This window comes from Podarcis melisellensis, assembly GCF_964234715.1.
Source record: "Podarcis melisellensis genome assembly, chromosome: 5".
Taxonomy (NCBI): Eukaryota; Metazoa; Chordata; class Lepidosauria; order Squamata; family Lacertidae; genus Podarcis; species Podarcis melisellensis.
The window spans coordinates 98696452-98715182 of record NC_138537.1 but is presented as its reverse complement, the minus strand read 5'-3'; the positions used below and the strand labels follow the sequence as shown (position 1 = coordinate 98715182).

The window sequence follows — 18731 nt, the reverse complement described above, 5'->3', positions numbered from 1 at the left end:
ATTTTTACTTAATTCTTTATAACATTTCTGCTAAAGCCATATAACTTCATTCCAGCATCCTTCTAACATTCATTAATTTTACAATGTTTCTGTAAATAATATTTAAATTTCTTCCAATCTTCTTCCACCAACTCTTCTCCCTGGTCTCGGATTCTGCCAGTCATTTCCGCCAATTCCATATAGTCCATCACCTTCATCTGCCATTCTTCCCGGGTGGGTAGATCTTGTGTCTTTCAATACTTTGCAATAAGTATTCTAGCTGCTGTTGTAGCATACATAAAGAAAGTTCTATCCTTCTTTGGCACCAATTGGCTGACCATGCCCAGGAGAAAGGCCTCTGCTTTCTTCAGAAAGGTATATTTGAATACCTTTTTCATTTCATTATAGATCATCTCCCAGAAAGTCTTAATCCTTGGGCATGTCCACCAAAGGTGAAAGAATGTTCCTTCAGTTTCTTTGCATTTCCAACATTTATTATCGGGCAAATGGTAAATTTTTGCGAGCTTGACTGGTGTCATGTACCACCTGTAGATACTCTGGTTTCTCTTCAGATCGTATAAATCTTTCGCCTTTTACTCTGGTTTCGCCACACTGGCTTCTCAGCCAGAAGTCCCATAAGAGTAGTGTTGCTCCTCACTTGCACCTTGCTGACATGAGCCTGGCAGGGCCCTGGATGAGATGGTGGAGCCATCACCCAGGCCTCTAGGATTACAGTCACAGAGTTGTTGGCATCTCTTGATTGCTCTGACAGTCATCAGATATGAGACCTCGTAGCCTATCTAGCTGTCGAATACCAAATTTATCCCAACTATCCAAAACAGTCAAACATCAACTACTGAGATCCAGTAAAATGTAGTAAATACTGAAATAAAATATAATAGGATGTCAGCCACAAATGCTGAATATTTGACCAACTTTTCAGTATTCAGAGACTATTTAGAGAATATATGATTTAATAATCCAATGAGAGCAAATTCATTGCAGATCTAGTATGAGCTAAATTCAACAGTAAAGAACATACTTTTCTTCTTTGTGTGTTTTCCATTGGTGGTACGTATTGTAAGTTGGCAAGTGAGATAAAGGTGTTTTTTTTTGTTTGTTTGTTTTAAATGCCCTAGGCGAGCTTAATTCCAATTTTTAAATAACCATTTGTGGAAATGGCAGCTCCATTTGTGGAACAGATTTGCTGATGAGTTTCCATATGAGCACCCAAAAAGCCACATACCCCAAATGTCTTTCCAAACATACATGTATCCAATTCCAATTCTACTTCACAATAAATGACTGCAGCTCCTCTGAAACATCACCACCACACAGTTATGCAGATCTCTCAATAAAAGTGCAACCCCCCCCCTTTGATTCATGAAATTTGATGTGTCCTCCGTGGATATCATATTTCCATATTTGGTCTTATGGCACAAGATATTGTAAATATATTAATAGTATTTGTTGAGTACAACTGAGAGATTCAATTAAGTTATATTATTGTATATCATTGAAATGTCTATAGAGTTATTTTAAATTATTTTGAACAACACTGAAACAGTATACGTGTGTGTGTCTATATTATAACATAATGCCCCCTTGAAAATCCTTTTCTCCATATTCAGTTATGCAACTTTTCTAATTAACCATATTAATTCATCCATGCTCTGACTTCCATGTGCAAGCTCCAATGCACACATTTTCTATGCACAAATGAACATAGTGGTCCTCATAGGAAGATGATGCTCACTGTGTGCATCAGGATTCCTGCATCCACTTATTGATCACAGTGCATTGATCACCTTAGCGCTTCCATTCCCCTAAGTTCTGATTCGCCAGGTGTTTGGGAGTGACCTCCCCCCCCCCCCAGCAGCCCATGTTTTATGTCAGGTGCTCATCATCTTGAAGTTTCTTCTGATAATTTGACATGAATTCCTAATGTCCAAAGACTTGCTCAAGCGGAGGTGTGTTTTGCAGTCAAGGGCCCATCAGGACTGAGCAATGTCTGCTGACCACAAAGGGGAAAAGACAGAGAAAACACAATATTGGATGAAAGACAAACTGAAAGCTATGCCAGCCTTGCCTCAAAGGGTGAAGAGATTATGAACTGCTCTTCTGGTGGGGAATAAACTGTAGTTTAGCATCAAAGAGTTTGGGGGAGTGGGGAGAGAATCCACAACCAATTTTGAATGCTACAAATACAACACTGCGGTTTACAGTAATTAGTAATGGCAGAACTCAAAACACTGTACATTAAAGAATTTGAAAAACAAAATAAAGCCTGAAGATCTGCTTCTTTCTTTGTGATAGTGAAGATTTATGAGAAGAAAACCTCTGGGTGTTAAAATCGATTTGGAAGCAATTCAGCAAGAACACAAGAAGCTGCCTTTTATCGGATTAAATTACTGGTCCAGCTAGCTCAGTGAAGGAGGAGGGCGGCAATACTGCCACCACTTCTGTGCCACTTCTGCCCCCTGCTCAGGCGGGAATTGACCCAGGAGGGGAGCAGTGGCTGGCTTGGAAATGCACCCTGTCCCTCCCTCTCAGCTGGTCCATAGGTGGCTCTCAGGAGAAGGAGCTGCTGCTGCTGCTGCTGCCACCCCAGCCCCAAAGGCTGGGCCAGGCGAGGCTTCCCTCAGTGAGACAGCCTGGTTGCGTCCCCTCAAAAAAAAATGTGCCTGGGGCTATGGCCCCCTGGCCCCCCATACTATCCCATGGATACAGAGACACTGTGGGACCCCCCTCTGCAGCTGACTGCTGTGGGCTCACAGCAGCCGTTCATTGTTATTTTTGTTCCCAGGGCATGCCTAGCAGTTATGCCACAGAGCAGTGATGCTCCCAGGCACATAGATTGGGAACTGAATAAATGCTATGAATGATGTTTTTTCTGATCATCATAGCTAAGTGACAAATGTAGATGAGAAACACTTGACAAATCTACAAGCTGAGAAAGAAGTATATACTTCTCTCCGCCTCCTACACAGATGGGTTTGGTTTTTCAGGTGTGAACCTCATAGGAATGTCAGAGGGCCCATCCAGTCCAGGGTCCTCCTCTCACAGTGGCCCACACTGGTATTCAGAAGCAGACTGCTTCTGGCAGTGGACGTGGAACCCAGCCACCGTGGCTAAGAGCCATTGATAGTCTTGTCCTCCACAAATTTGTCTAATCTTCTTTTAACTCCATCCAGGTTGGTGGCCATGGCTGCCTCCCATGGGAGCAAGATCCACAGTTTAGCTATGCACTGTGTGAAGAAATACTCTTTTCTCTGTCCTGAATCTTCCAACGTCGAGTTTTGTTATGTTTCTCTGCTTTCTCCATGGCAGGCATAATCTTAAAAACTTCTCTCGTGTCACCCCTTGCTTGCCTTCTCTGTAGACTAAAAAATCCCAAAGGCTGCAACCTTTCCTAATATGGGAGTAACTTCATCTCCTCGATTATTTTGGTTGCTCTTTTCAGAACCTTTTCCAATCCTACAATACAGGGGAGCCATCTCTGCAGAGCTGTGGAGTTGAAGCCCTCCCCAAATTTTCAATGAGGGGGGCCACACCGTTGGAGGAGGCCCAACGGGGTCTATTGCACCCTCCCAAAAGCCCAGCAGGGCTCACCGCGGCTGCAGCAGGCTGGGCCCTCCCACTGCAGTGGTAGACTCTGTCAGGCAGAGGATCCAAGGGAGCCTGTCACTGCAGCGGGAGGGTCCGATGGCGTCCGTCACAGCTGTGTCAGGGCTCACTGGGCCTCCTCCTGCCATGCGACATCACATGCATGCGCCAGGCACCTACAATGTTGGGCAGAATCCCTGCTACATCATCCTTTTTAAGGTGAGGTGACTAGACATGTACACAGTGTTCCAAATGCAGTTTGTATAGCGGCATTATGACGCCCGCAGCTTATTTTCAATGCCTTTCCTAATAAGCCCTCGTGTGGAATTTGCTTTTCCCACAGCTGCTGCATACTGGGTCAGCATCTTCATCAAGCCACCCACTACATTCCTGGTCAGTCACCGCTAGTTTAGCCCCCATGAAATTAGGTGAAATACAGGTGAAACTGAGATATATATTTGCACTTGCTTATACTGAATTGCATTTGTCATTTTATCTCTCATTCACTCCGTTTGGAGAGGTGCAGGGACACTATGTCAGCCAGACCCCTTCCTAGTCTCACTGGAACTCTTGAGGCTTCCCTGAAATTATTTGAAAGTTTCATCTGCAAAGGAGACATTCGCTTTTAATGTCTCTTCAGGTGGATTTTTTTGCTTATTATTGACACTGTGTTTCTTATGTCCTTGAAAAATTGCAGACATTTTAACTGAGGAAAAGGAGCCCTCCCTTTCACACTTGCTTTGAGTTTACGTTTAGGCATTTATCTCTAGTTGCACCTCTCTAATGCCTATACCTAAGCCTTTGTCAAGGCACTTGATCTTACTTATTTATGTTATCATCAACCATTCATTTTCATTCAGATTTCTCACCCGTCCTTCTCATCCCAGGGTAAGTTTCAGCAATTTAAAGATGCAATATTAGAATCACTTCAGACTAACTTCAGTCAAGAGAAAGTGTCAGATCCTAAAATATATTTCTCTCTGGTGTTTAAGACCAGGGTAGAGAGGTGCATCAGTGTTTTGTCATGGAATGTCATCTGGAATCTCCTGCTCAAAGGATCAAATTTTCTCAGTTGAACTAGGCTTTACATGCAAACAAAGAAAATATCGCACTCTCTGCACATGAGCCTCTCTCTGCCCACATGAACACTGCACAATAGCTGAGGTGTCTGTTAAAAGGCACAGTTTAAACTTTTCCAAGAAGCAGCATAGTTGAAAGGTTTGTTTTGTTGCTGAAGACTGTTGCTAATCCATACTGGATTTCATGAATTTGATTTGATAAGACACTTACTTGAACACAGAACAAACCACATGGAACTTCAAATGCAGATTTCAGATCCCCACTCCCCGTCAGTATCCGAACCTGTATTTAACTCTTGTCAAATCCAGGCCACCATGCTGAAACCACATGAGTAATTCACTAAACTCCATGAAACTACTGCTCATAAGCAGTTTCAGACCTTTGTGATTTTTGTTTTGCTTTGTTTCCAAAAGAGAAATACGCATGAAAACTAGCATGCCTTTCCCTTTCACACAAGACAATTTCACTTTTCTTTTTTAAAGATACGCATGGCCTTGATTTCCAGTAGGTTCATCTTAAAAGTTTTCTCATTTTGTTGGAGAAGGAAACCTACTATGGCATGCAGTAGAGTGGTGACATTGCATGCACACGCCCTGCGGTGTCCCCGTGGGCTTGCTGCTGCAGTTTGTGGGTGCCCAGCCCCTTCGTGGGAAATATGGGTACTCAGGCCCCCAGGGCCCCATGGCTCCAATGGTAAGGCATTATACCGCCACCATCCTAGAGACCTAAATGGCTGCACAAATGAAATGAAAAAAATGTTGAAATATACATTTATTAAGAAACAAATGAAGATGATAGATTTTTGGGAGCTAGCCAACCTGACCGGAAGAGTCCGTGACCAGAGGGAGGAGGAGCACCAAGAAGATTGGAAGAAATTTTAAGACTATTTAGCTAAATATGTTAAGATAACATAAATAGAATTACTTGCGAGTACCAGATAGGCCTAGGATTTAAATTTGTGATGTTGTAAAATACTATGTTGATGTTAAAATGAAAAGAAAGAAAGAAAATAATATAATAATAATAATTTTTATTTATACCCCGCCCTCCCCAGCCAAGGCCGGGCTCAGATGTAAATTGATGTAAATTGACTAAGTAAATTGTATGTGAAAATAGTTTTGGAAAACTGATACAATGGAGTATATGGAAACTTAGCTAGGGGGATTCAAGGAAGTCACTGAACAATGTTAACAAAAGTGGAATTATTATAGCAAGAATAAATGTTTGTTTGTTTTTGATGTTTTTGTTTGTTGTGAAAACTAATATTTTTTAATAAATAAATAAATAAAAGGCCGCACAAAAAGATTATCCAGCATGTAATCATCAATATGAAGCTTCCACAAGTAGAGACTCTTTCACTCCACACTGTCATATGTACTGGGTAATAATGATTACCCCAAATAAAGGCAAAACTACATCTGACATTCCACAGGGTTCCCATAATTTGAAAAGTGAAAATCTGGACACAAATGCTGTTGAACTTCTGGGTGGGGTGGGGGGTCAAATTCTTGAGGGGGTTTTTGTGTGTGTGCAAAATCTTTTTAAAAAGAGGTTTGGAGCTTTTTTAAAGGAAAAACTACGCTTCCAACATGGGTTGCCATTTGTCCGGGTTTTCCTGGACATTCCAGTGATTTCCGCCCGGACACTGTTTACGAGGGGCAAATCCCGTCTTTGTTTGGGAAATGCCAGATGAATGGCAACCTGACATTACATGGGGGGGGGTGGGGGGGAAAGTGTGAATTATTTTTAAAATGCGAACATCAACCAGAGAGGTCCTCAATGAGGCTTGCAAAATTGCTTTCTTCAAAGCTGCTGTTTGCTGCCAACTTGATAAATTTTCATGTTGACACAAGGCAGAAATAGCCAGCAGGGTTTGGTCCACTGTCTGCATAATAAGGACTTGGAATTTAAGTACACTCCAGGTTTCACCATTATTCTTAGCTTACCCTGGGGCTGGTTCAGGATGTGGAAGAGGATACAGATACGGGAGCCAGCCAGCCTCCGGCACAGATATGATGAGTTGCAGGACTGATCTTAATCAAATGCTCTGTGGGCAAAACAGACTTTCTCTAAACTCTTCCCGTTTGTGTGGAATGAGCATAAAATACACGACTGCAGCTGAAATCATGTATGATATACTAGTGGTCTGATTTATCCAATAACTCTCTGTAAAATATCTATAACAGCAAAGCAGCTGTCACTCAACGGTGCTCAAACATACAGAACGATCAGTTGCTAGCTTCAGAAAATACTGTTGTGGAAACTAATGGGTGAAATATTTTTCTTGCTTAAAAAAAAGGATGAAGAAGCAGCAGCAATGCAGAAAGACAGGTTTTCTTACTACATCTTGTTCCAACTGATCGGGCATAGAGCCATCTCTGCAACTCAATCTGCTTTCAAAACATACAAAACCTAAAGGGTAGGCTAGCAAAACTGCCACACACATGTGTGCGCATGTACATGTGCGTGCGTGCGCACGCACACACACACACACACACACACACACAGCCCTTCCCTTGGCAGAGTGGAAGAATAACCTTCTGTCTCAAGACTGGTGCTGATACATGTGAGAACTGTCCCTTTGCAGAGTGAAGAGAGAAAGGCTGCAGTTACTTTTCCATTTGTGACAGAGGCATTGGGCCTCTGAATACCAGCTCTTGAGAATAACAGGTGCTACTATATTTATTGTTTTCATGGTTGTTAATTGGATTTTTTACCTGCTCAGCACCCCAAGGCCCCAGGGCAGGATGTGGCAATTTAAAACACGGCATTAAAAAGTTTAAACAAATTCCAATCACAAGAACAGGATGGGGCCTTAAAAAAACCCACCACCTTTAGCAAGATCTGCAGTGCAGCCCAAAGGTTCCTAACCTTCAGGTAGGCTACATGGCCACCTCATGAGAAGAGAAGACTCCCTGGAAAAGACCCTGATGTTGGGAAAGATGGAGGGCACAAGGAGAAGACAGAGGATGAGATGGTTGGACAGTGTTCTTGAAGCTACCAGCATGAGTTTGACTAAACTGTGGGAGGCAGTGGAAGACAGGAGTGCCTGACGTGCTCTGATCCAGGGGGTCACGAAGAGGAGGACATGACTGAACGACTAAACAACAACAACCACAAGGCTGCATTCAAAAAAGTGCTTGTGTGAGAGAACCTGGAACATCACTACAAACATAGTTTTATTCCAGTTTTAGGGTTCTTGCAAAGGATCTTAGTTTCCTGCTGGTGTTGAGAACAGAATGACCTGGGAGCCCCCAGAGAACTTCAGCTCTTAGGGTTCACTAGGGAAAGGGGATGACAATTAAGCCCACCTAAATCTATAATGTGGGCATGCCCTCTGAATCAACATTGCTCTGTGTGTGTGTGTGTGTGTGTGTGTACCTTGTAACAAGCTCTATAGATTTCTGTAAAACACCCCAGGCCATTTAAAAACAAAGTGAAACATTAGAGATATCATCCTTACCCTAAACTTAAATCTCTGAAAGGGGTAAGAAAATATGCAGTTGGGGCGTTTCAGGCAAGTACCTGAAAGGGAAGGAATGAGGAAATGCCATTGCGGTCACTGGTTTCCCGTGGCTTTGCTCCCCTGTACATAACTATTACATTTCAGCCATTGGGGCAAATAAACAAAAAAAACAAACAAACCCCAACAACCCAAAATGCTTCCAATTCTCCACGTGTTTCTGACTCAAATGGGATCAGTGTCAAATAGTTTAGTTCTGGAGGAATTTATTCAATATTTGTGACTTCCCTCTTTGGAAATGGTATTATCTTTTCCAGCCACAGGTGAATCAAGGGCTAACAATAAAAACATCAAATGAGGCAGTATAGAGGATGTTTCCCCTCATGATAGTTGCTTTGGTGGGATTCTGTCCCCACCTTCCCCTTACACTCAAGGCTCGCTCACTTCTTTCTGGTCAATGAAACCATCTCAGAGGCAGCTTCTTCAGCCTGTTTAGATCTCCAACACTCCTTGGCACGAGATTTTTAACCGTCAGCATTCTAGCTCATCCCAGTGCTTGAATCACATGCCCCTGTATTCCGAATTTCCTTAAGCTCCCTCCCCAAGCTTTTGGGCTCAGTCCTCCCCTCCCCTTCCACTTTGCTTCCAGCAGGCAGGCCTAGAATATGAACTTGCTCATGTCATCAAAGCCAGAATTGTGTCAATGATTTATTGTCACTGTGAACCTTTGACCTTTTGCATAGTGGTTTTGCTCTAGATGTTACTGCTCTGCAACTCCATGGAGAACATAGTTTCTCTTTATTAAGACCTGATTCAAGTCTCTGTGGCCTTCATAAGCATCTGAACATCATCATGGTTATTTATTGAATTTGTATACCAACCTAGAACCAAGAAGGAGGAAAAGGAAGGTGGGGAAGCACTACCAGAGCCACATGCATTGCCGAGAGTGCCTCGCTGCAAGGACAGGAGGATGAGGCAACACAGCAGAGCCAGCGGCCCAGGGCAGGCACGCGCCCGAGGGGGCGGGGCATGGAGGGTGCCCTCCCACGCGCCACAGTTCAGGGTAGGAGGGGGCGGGGAAGCTGCTGCTCACTCTCCTCCTGCTCTCTGCTGCCGGGTCAGACATGCCCCGCAACAGAGCTGCTGCGGCCAGGTGTGCCTTGCCAGGGCTGAGGAGGGCTGCTCTCTGCCGCTGGGTCAGAAGAGCTGCTGCTGTCGGGCACAAGGTGTGCCGCCCACTCGCCTGCCATTTTGTCACACACACCCCTCAGTTATGACACCTGGGGAGGGCCACATCCACCGCACCCCCTTCCCGCCCCTGAGCCGAGCTCCTGGATTTGCATTTCTCTGCCTTATCTCTGCTCCCAGGTTGGTGCTGGTTTGCAAGGAGAGACTCCCTCCATTCGATGCTGGCCAGGGAAGGGACTGACTGCTTCCCAGTCCACCAGGGGGCACAACACCTGCCCTGACCCAGGCGCTGGCAACCCATGCTGTGCCCCTGATGGTGGGCTCTATGCTCAGTGCTTCCCATGTGCCAAAGACAGAGCCTGAAAAGTGCTTTCCGTAGCAGTTTCAAGGCACCCAACAATCAGCTGGTGGTCAGAAGCTTGGGAAGCACTGAGAAAGGGGCTTTGCAATTGCTGCCAATCAGCTGTGCCTTTCCCACACTTGATGTTGTACATGGTCAGATGGGGGAGGGTGGCTTGCACAAAACAGCCTCAAAGGCCAATCTGGCCCATGGGATTCTCCCCCCTTCGCACTGATTGACAGAGGCTCCCCTGCGTTTCACCTGGACTCCCCCTCCAGCCCCTCCAGGAGATCCTGGGCTTGAATCTGGGACGTCTGCATGTCACGCATGTGCCCTGCCCTAGAGCTACCCTCTCCCTCCCATCCTGTAGCATCTAGGGCTGAAGGAGAAATTTGTTTCTTCCCCATAACTGACTTATTTTCCCCACCCTAGACTTATATGTGAATTGGAAAGCAGCTATCAACCAAATTTCATAGTTCTCTGCATTTTATTAGGAGTTTCGGTTCAAGGGAAAATGCACAAAATAAAATGTTATTTTACAAAAGCATTTGTATAAAATTGTGCATTTTAGGTGAAATGCATTGGAAAGCATATCAAATTTGTGCATTTAGAGGAATTAAAAAATGTGCATAATTCAAACGTGATTTATGTGTGTTTTAAAAATTCACAAAACTGGGATATAACAAAAGTATGTTTCATATCAGACGGAGAGCGTTATTTTCCATAGCAGGACCCAGAAATGATAAGATCCAATAGCTTTATCCTCTACAAAATTGTCTAATCCTTTTCTAAAACTGTCCAAATTAGTTAAAGAACTTCAACATGTCAGTGGGAGAGGTCTGAGCACACACTTAACTCCAAAATTATGTAAGTGAATGAAAACCCTTCGTTTAATCAGCAGCCCCCACAAAGTGTCTTGGATGACCAGCATCTTTTCAGAAAAGCTTCAGGCAGCTTTATAAGGTCCTGGGGGAGGCAGAAGGGGAAGTGTCCTCTTGCCTTGCTTGTCTTGGAATCTGATGGTTGTAAAAAGCAACTTGTGGTGAGAAGATACACTAAGGCACCAAGACGGGGTCAAAAAGATCGTCTCTCTAAATTACAAATAATTGCCAGAGGGCAAGAGAATGGGAAAGGGAGGAAATGTTTGAAGGAAATGCCTAAAGGAACTGTAATAGGGGATTGAGTGAGAGATGGAAACCAAAAAAGCTAACTTACCAAGAACCTGCGCAAGAAGAAAAACGACAAGCATTTGCCTTCCTCTTTTATAGACTTCTGCAAGTCTTGCCCCTTGTTACTGGGATTGACAGGCTGTGTATTGAAAGAATTCCTCTGAGAATGCTTGACACTTCTACTAAGATGTGTTTGAGACTGTGCAATCTCCCTTTTTCTGCTCTCTTGCCTTCTGCTTCCTCATAACGCCCTACTCTAGCAATTAGGTGAAAATGCAAGCTAAATGTTTCTGAATTAGTTACAAATAAATATATGACAGTTGTTTCAAGTGAACATTTGGCAAACTATCTTATGAGAGAATCACAATACTTAATAATCAAGAAAATAAATTTATTGAGAGGTGGGCTCTGTTTTTATATTTCTGAAATGACAACATTTTTCCTTTTCATTTACTTATGGTATTATAGAGTTTTTGTTATGTTGTCTCTCTCTGTTCTCATATGTCATTCTCAGGTTTTTTTCTTTTCTTTTTTTCTTTCCCTTGGGGTTTTTTTTTGCACAAGAAGCAAAGGTGTTTGATGTATAGTGGTTTTTGCTGCATATTGTTACAACACAATTTCAATTAAAAAAATTTAAAAAGTAACAAGCGAGCATTTGAAAATGTGGGATTTGTTCTGCTAATTAATAATGAAATGAATGGGCTCCATTTGTTGTATTTTTTTATTGTTTTTACAAAATAAATGCACACACACACACACACACACACACACACACACAGAGCCTGCCAACTGGCAATGCTATAATAAGCAGTGCAACTGCTTTTCCTGACGGAAGTGACCAAGGTTCATGATGGGGGGGGGGGCCCTCTTTTGCTGAGGTCAACAGCTGAAATACGACAATGGCTGACGCAAGGAGGGTTGCAGAAATGCCATTTAGCAAAGACCTGTTTGGCTGGCTCCTTGAGAGGTAAGAGGTGCTAAAGCTACCAGAGAGGTGTAGCAAAATTCCAGTGGTCCGGGATTGATGTAACCATGCAAAAATCAAGCAGAACAAAATGTCTAGCAATGGTTCTGAACATCTTTGTTATGTTAGCACTTTTCATTCAGTACAGTATTGCCCCTCTTTGTAAGGCTATTCAGACTTTATTGAAGAAGTCTCCTCAACCGTTTCATGGTGATGAATGAGTCGCGCTGGGGGAGAGCATCTACTGTACTGTGAAATTAACTCCATCTTCACCAAATTCCAGCACAGAAGTCAACAAGGTAAAACAGACTTTCAGAATTCCATCACTGCAAAACACTAGAACAGCCATATAACATTTTCCCTTCACTTTTAAGACTTGCTTTAGAAAATATATATATTCATGTTTCTCCCGGCTTCAAAAGCAGTACGACTGTACTAACCTCAGCAAAAGACACCCCCCCCCCGATCATGTAGCTACTAATTGCTGGATGGTACTGTCCCACTGTGGGTTAAACCACAGAGCCTAGGAGTTGCCGATCAGAAGGTTGGTGGTTCGAATCCCTGCAACGGGGTGAGCTCCCGTTGCTCGGTCCCTGTCCTGCCAACCTAGCAGTTTGAAAGCACGTCAAAGTGCAAGTAGATAAATAGGTAAACGGCGTTTCCATGCGCTGCTCTGGTTTGCCAGAAGCGGCTTAGCCATGCTGGCCACATGACCCGGAAGCTGTACGCCGGCTCCCTCAGCCTATAGAGCGAGATGAGCGCCGCAACCCCAGAGTCGGCCATGACTGGACCTAATGGTCAGGGGTCCCTTTACCTTTACTGTCCCACTATTGCCTAAAAAGGATGTTTCTAGGATGGCTGTAGTACACTTTCTAGGAAAAGATGGTTAACAAAAATAAACTGTACAGTAACTGGAAGATCTCAAGGCTCTATCACCAGTAAGCATCCTAAGAATTTTGAGTTCCATGTCCTGGATGGGCTGGATGCCAAGGAGTGGTGGGAGGCACCAGCTGGGAAACCCCCAGGGAACCCCCAGGGGAAGAAGGCTCAGAGTCTGAGGATTGGTAGTAGTACAACGATGAGTGGTGAGAGGGAGAAGACTGGGAGGAGGAGGTGTTGGAAGCTCAAAGAGGTCACAGGGCTTAGTAAGCAGGAAGAGGCTGTGGCAGAAGCTGAAGCTGGAGAAGAGTGAGGCCAAGAGGCAGAGATGAGGCAGGCTGCCAAAGAAGCCAGGGAATCTCCTGCTCCTGTTGTGATCAGCTTCCCTCCCCTGTGGTCTCCCAGAACCCGAAGAGGTATGAAGAGGGTGAAGCAAAGACAGACAGATTACTTCAGAAGCATAGATGCTCAAGCACCCACAAAATTCCCCATGAAGGGGCCTGGCACCCACAAATTTCAGTCCCAGGGCCATGCACACTGCATGGCACCCACAGTCATGGGGCCAAATTGGCACTCCTGTTGGGAAGGAACAGAGTTGTTGGAATGCGGTGACCTTCAGTTCTCACAACTGCCTCATTGAGGCAAGACCTACTAGGAAGAATTGCTGTGATCACTAGGCCTGAGCTGCTTTGTTTCTTTGAATAAAGAGTTAACTTTACTGACGCCTGGAGAGTTATTGCTGACCTGTTCCTGATACCTGCCCTGACATTTCATTAAGAACATAAGGTTCACAGTGAGCAAAGTCCTCTGATTTCAGTGGGACTTTCTTCTATGTAACTGTGCATAGGACTATAGCCTACTTTTTCATTACACGGACCCAGGTTCTCCATGTAGCTTGAGCAATGGAACCTCATGATCTGGGTGACCCAACGATTCATCCTTATAACATAATGCATAAGCTTGTGAAATGGCATCTCTGGTGACTCCTTTGTGTACCTGCTTTGAAATACCTAACCCTCAATTCATGCAGAGAGGAATACAGCATGCCAGCATTCTTACCTTTGTTACACTGTAGAATCTAACAATATTTAACTGGTGAAGTCATTTTGGTTTCCAAACCTGTGTCACAAATATGCTTGGGAACTTAGGGAAGAAAAGAAAGAAAGAAAGAAACAATGCTCTTATTCATGACATCAGATCCAGCTCCATGGAAACATGTTGTGATGACAAAAACACACAGAGAGAGATTGCAAGGTCATAAGTCACACTCAAAAGAAGAGGCAAGAGAGAAACTGTAAGTTTAATGAATAACATGTATCAGCCTCAAATGGGAAGGTGGAAAGCAAAGAGCAACAAAGCACCTGAAGTTAAATACCCTCCAAAGTACTTCAGATCCATTTCATCTTCAAGTGAAGTAGCTCTTCAAGAGTAGAAAGTTCCAGGGGGCTCACTTTGCAAGAAATTGAGGGAAATCACATATATTGCCAGTGAAAAGGAAAGATTCCACAGTGGATCTGTCAGGAATAGCAAGGATCTTTCCTCTCCTTGCTAGGAAGTTGCCAGCTTTTTTCTAGAAAGTAGGGATGGCGTGATTATTCATTATTTTCCTCTCCCAATGTGAAACATTAAATATTCTCTGTTGCACATGACTGTCATGAACAGGCAGGCAGGTTGAGAATTGTGAAGAATAATTTAGGTTTAGGTTTGGAGGATGCTGAAAAATGCTATTCTGTTTGGTGGGATTTTATCATAAATGCAATAAACACACAGGGTACAATGTGAAATTTGGTTTTCCTAATGGTCTTAAGTATTCAACTGATTTAAGTGCTGATTTTTTGTATTTGTGCATCTATTATTTTTATTGCGTTGTTTCGTATGACTGGCCCGGTTGTCACCAGGGCAACCAGAAGGTCAGAGGTAAGGCGGCAGCTGGCAGTGGCAGCAGGGGGCGAAGGCTGGGCACCCTCAGAAAAGAAATTGAGGGTGCCCAGGCCCCTCGGGCCCCCTAGAGTTTGTGCCCTGCCTCTGCTCCAGAACACCCTCCCAAAGGAGAAAGGCCAGGGCTGCATTTTTTGACATTTTAGGAAAGTTGTTAGAAATTGTTCTCTTTCACCAGGCCTCATCACAGGCGCCTGGGATTCCAGCACTGTAGATTTGGCTTCCTGCATTTACCATTATTGTGTTTTATGGATTTAAATGTTGATGGAAATCAATAAAACATCAACATTTAAATTTCACGAGGGGCCATATACTGACACTCCAGACCCAAGATGCCCCAAATTATAGCCTTCCTTCAGACCTAAGTGGCCCCTTAATTTGACTGATCTTCTGTTCCTACAGCCTCTGTTTCCCTTGTGTTGCCATCCAGCCAAGGTGCTGAATGCCTCCTGTTAATGGTTCTGTGCTCCAACTGTTCTCCTTTACAAGGGAGAGTCTCTGTTTTTGGTAACTGGTAAATCATTGTTCCTATTTTGTTCCTATTTTTGCTTCAAGTAAGAGTTGTTGTTGTTTTTACCTAAGCACCCTCAAGGTGATTCACATTCAAAATTTTAAAATGAAATGGAACCAAAATTACAAAAAATAGCCAGCAGTTTTTCACCAGTGTATGTAATAACAAAGAGATGCTGAATGGAAAGGCTAGTTTTGTTCAAATGCTTTTTGCTTTGCTCAGTATCCTTCAGATGTTTACCCAACACAGGAACTTGCCTCAGAATTTCATTTTTGTATACCTTTAGAAACTCGACTGAGTCACAGGGCATGTGCAATTTTGTGACCCACCAAGGCAAATGCAGCCCACCACATCCTCAGCATTTCTCAGTATCTAGTGAAGTCTGTGACGGCATGCCTCAATAAATTTGCTATGATTTAAGGCACTGCGAGATTCTTTGAACCCCTTCTCTTTTGGCTGGCTGCCTAGAGCTTCAAAAATAGGGTGGAGGTGGGGACAAAGGGTTGCTTACCACCTGACTGTCTGCAGTTCAGGGCTGGTGGTCTGTCTTTTGCCTGGCGAGTCCCAGGCTGTGCACACTTGGTTTGGAGAGTTGAAGGCTTCCATCAGTGTCACACGTGGTAGCAGGGGCTGCGGAGGAGTCCTTACCCCAGGGCTTGTCATGTGCTTGTTCATAAGAAAAGAATCACAGGGTCATGGTGCTTTAATCGGTTGGGTTCTGCTTTTCCTCTTTCTTCCTGCGTGTGAAAGACATAACAGGGAACTACCAGAGCAGAAGTAAGATGTGTTTTGTTAGTTGTCTGAAGCCCTGGGGCCCGGAACCGGATAAGTCCTGATATTATGCCTGGATTGAGCAAAAAATAAATCCATTTTGTTTCCTACAAACATTTAGCCATTAAAAAAAAATATGACATAGAAAAACAGGCCTCACTGTCTGCATGCCTTCTTGTAAAGCTTGCATTGTGGAAGTGTCAGAAGCATTAGCTCATTTGGCATACATTTTGCAAGCTAATGCTTCTCCTTTAATTCTCCCTGGGGACAACATGTCTGCTTTCCAAATAAAAAGAAAAAAACAGGCTGAAGAAGTTGAAGGGGTGTTGCCAGAGAACCCGCTGCTTCTCTAATGATATATATGATACATACCTACTCTAATCCATTGCACTAAGAAACAGTGAGGTGTGTTTATAAGGTTCTTCAACATTCTTTGGGTGCATCTGAAAAACAATCCTATGTTGTGAAAGCTGTTATACAAAATATGCAGAATTGTGTGTTAGAATGCTGGGCAACACAACTTCAGATTAAAGATGAGGTACAATTTTAGTGTAATGAAATATAATAAAAGAAACAAATGTAATAAGCCAGCATGCCTGGGAGTCACCGGGGATACCTTGCTGATGTGCTGGTTCACTACATGGGAGCCGGGAGACTTTTGTTTCAAAAGGGAGAGCATTAAAGAAAATGACACCCCATATTGAATCAGTAGTGGTGCAGTCGAAATTCCTACTTGGGTGTCTTGAGAAGATGGTGATGATTTCATTAGCCCTCACAAGTCACCTAATCTTTTTCCTAAGTGCCGTGGAGATGCTGCAGTTAAGGCAGACCCTAATCCTAGACTCTCCATTTGCTTGGTGTGAGGGGAAAGGAAAGAGGGGGGTAAAGCACGGGAGCAGCTGCAAGTCTGTTGGCTGGCCTTCTCTTGGCCCTTGGTCCCTTCCTTGGACAGTGGCAGGGGCCAGAATGGGCCTCTCTCCTCTCAGCTCAACAGAGATCAGAAAATATGCCGACTCACACTTCCCACCCGTATCCTTGCAAATTCCGTCTGAAGCCCAGAGAAGTGTAGATTTCCATGAGGAGGATGGCAGGCCTTTTCTTAAGTTTCTTCCCAGAGCTCCTATCACCTTTCTGAGTCCAGCACAACCTTGCTCAACCTTATGATTCTCTCCTTATTGCCACGATCACTCTGCTCATTACCTTCACTCCTCCAGTTCTACCACTCTCCTGTTGTCTTAAGCACCCCCTCATCCACCCCCACTTTCTTCCTCCTTTCCCCCCACTCCTGGCCAGAGAATGGCTGCAAGTTGCCACTTCTCTTCCTTCACAGTATCCACCTTTCCCAGGAAGTTTTTGACTGACATTTCCAGTCCTCGCTCAAAATGAAAACTAAGCCTATGCAAAATGAATTTAATTTGGATGGAGCCAATCTGTATTATTTTTGCTTCTCTCCCCTGCCCACCCTTCTGCCCCTCTTATCCCTCCCACTGTTGCAGTTTATCTTGTAAGCTCTTCAGGGCAGAGAGCTATCCTTTTGTACTTATTCTGTAAGGCACTATGTAAATTGATAATACTATAAAAAATGGATAACTATAATAATAATGCTTTATACCTCAAATCCTCCGAATCCAAATATAGTTAAAACCCCATGCTCATTTTTAACAGAAAGATAAATGCAACAGGAATTAAAGGGTAATGCAGATGCATTGCAAATTGCACACATCAGAGCAGACATCTTGATCTCAGTCTACCAGGATTCCCCCCCCCCCGCCCCCCAATCCTTATGCTAAGCAGCATCAAAGCTGAAATCATTCCTAAAACTGGAAAGGAATCCCTTCCCTTTTAAACCAATCTGGTGAAAACACTGCCATTTACCTTTCCTGCTGTCCTTGTCTTCCTTCCAGGCAGGTCACTGAAGGGAACCCTTTCAAAGGAGCCCCAGCATAGTAGCAGCCCAAACCTCAGATGGAAAGCGTTGATGTTTACTTCATTGAATGCAGCAGCACAATGTGGAAACCACACATTTTAAAAACCCAACTTTCGCTACAACTCTATAAATCAGCCCAGATGCATTTTGAAATGTTTCCCAAGGTCAGCTGAAAAAGTTTTCTGCAAGCCTAAGAAAACTCTTTGGATGAACACAGTCTTTGTTCTTCTGATTTTATAAGCACATTCTGTGAGCCAGGCATGCTTCACGTGGTTTCTGGTTTCACACTGAACATGTTACACAGCTCTAATGAGCTTCAGACTTTATGCACCAGGAATTGACATTGGTGTTCCTGTGCACTGTTCTAGGAATACGCCCAGATTGGCTTTCATAAGCATTTCACAAGCCATGATACACGAGTTCAGAAAGTTAACATACACCCAAGCCTTTGCAGGCCGTTTTTCACATTGCAGAGATCAAAAACAGGTTTTCCATCAAGTACACGCACAATGGGGAGCAGCAGCCAATCCAAGTTCCCACATCTTTGGTGTAAATCTTAAAAGAGCAGTGTATGAAGAACCTCTGAGAGTCCACCCATGGAAGCAACAGTTTGCTCTTGAGCACCATATATATATATTTGACTAGCATTATGCAAACCATCATTTTTTATTTGTATTCCCATACACTGCTCAGCCCTGTTCAGTTCTCATACATGGCTCCAGGCAGCTTTACTCTTAATTTGCAGTAGCAGGATTATGTCAGAGACACAACAAAAATAGGACCAATATCCTGCAAAAGCCAGTGGGAGGTGCTGCGGACCTCTGCACGGATACGCATTGTGTCCCCTCTGCTTCTAAGTCCGATTTTTTACTTGAATACTCTGTTGTGTCACTTAGACATCCACAAATCCACTCGC

The 18731-nt window shown here is 43.8% G+C and overlaps 1 protein-coding gene and 2 long non-coding RNA genes across 5 annotated transcripts in view; 2 read left to right on the top strand and 1 right to left on the bottom strand.

Annotated features, from left to right (window-relative positions):
* The window catches only part of WNT7B (Wnt family member 7B), a 119484-nt gene extending 117028 nt beyond the window's left edge, over nucleotides 1–2456 (top strand). Inside the window, exon 6 of the mRNA XM_081913376.1 lies at nucleotides 1963–2456. Within this exon, the coding sequence (XP_081769502.1) occupies nucleotides 1963–1983 (21 nt within the window). The 3' untranslated portion in view covers nucleotides 1984–2456. The remainder of the gene's footprint in view (nucleotides 1–1962) is intronic.
* A 12448-nt stretch (nucleotides 2457–14904) lies between these two features.
* On the top strand, nucleotides 14905–18031 carry LOC309371024. Its single transcript, XR_014168790.1, has 2 exons — nucleotides 14905–15160; nucleotides 17793–18031. It is a non-coding gene; the product is annotated as an uncharacterized lncRNA (long non-coding RNA).
* Nucleotides 15153–17902, bottom strand: LOC309371022. 3 transcript variants are annotated; one of them, XR_014168788.1, is made up of 4 exons: nucleotides 17764–17879; nucleotides 16261–16331; nucleotides 15363–15961; nucleotides 15153–15329 (listed from the first exon to the last, which is right to left on the bottom strand). It is a non-coding gene; the product is annotated as an uncharacterized lncRNA (long non-coding RNA). The 3 variants fall into 3 exon arrangements; XR_014168786.1 differs by lacking the exon at nucleotides 16261–16331 and having other exon boundaries at nucleotides 17764–17902; XR_014168787.1 differs by having other exon boundaries at nucleotides 15363–16331.
* Nucleotides 18032–18731: the final 700 nt, after the last annotated feature.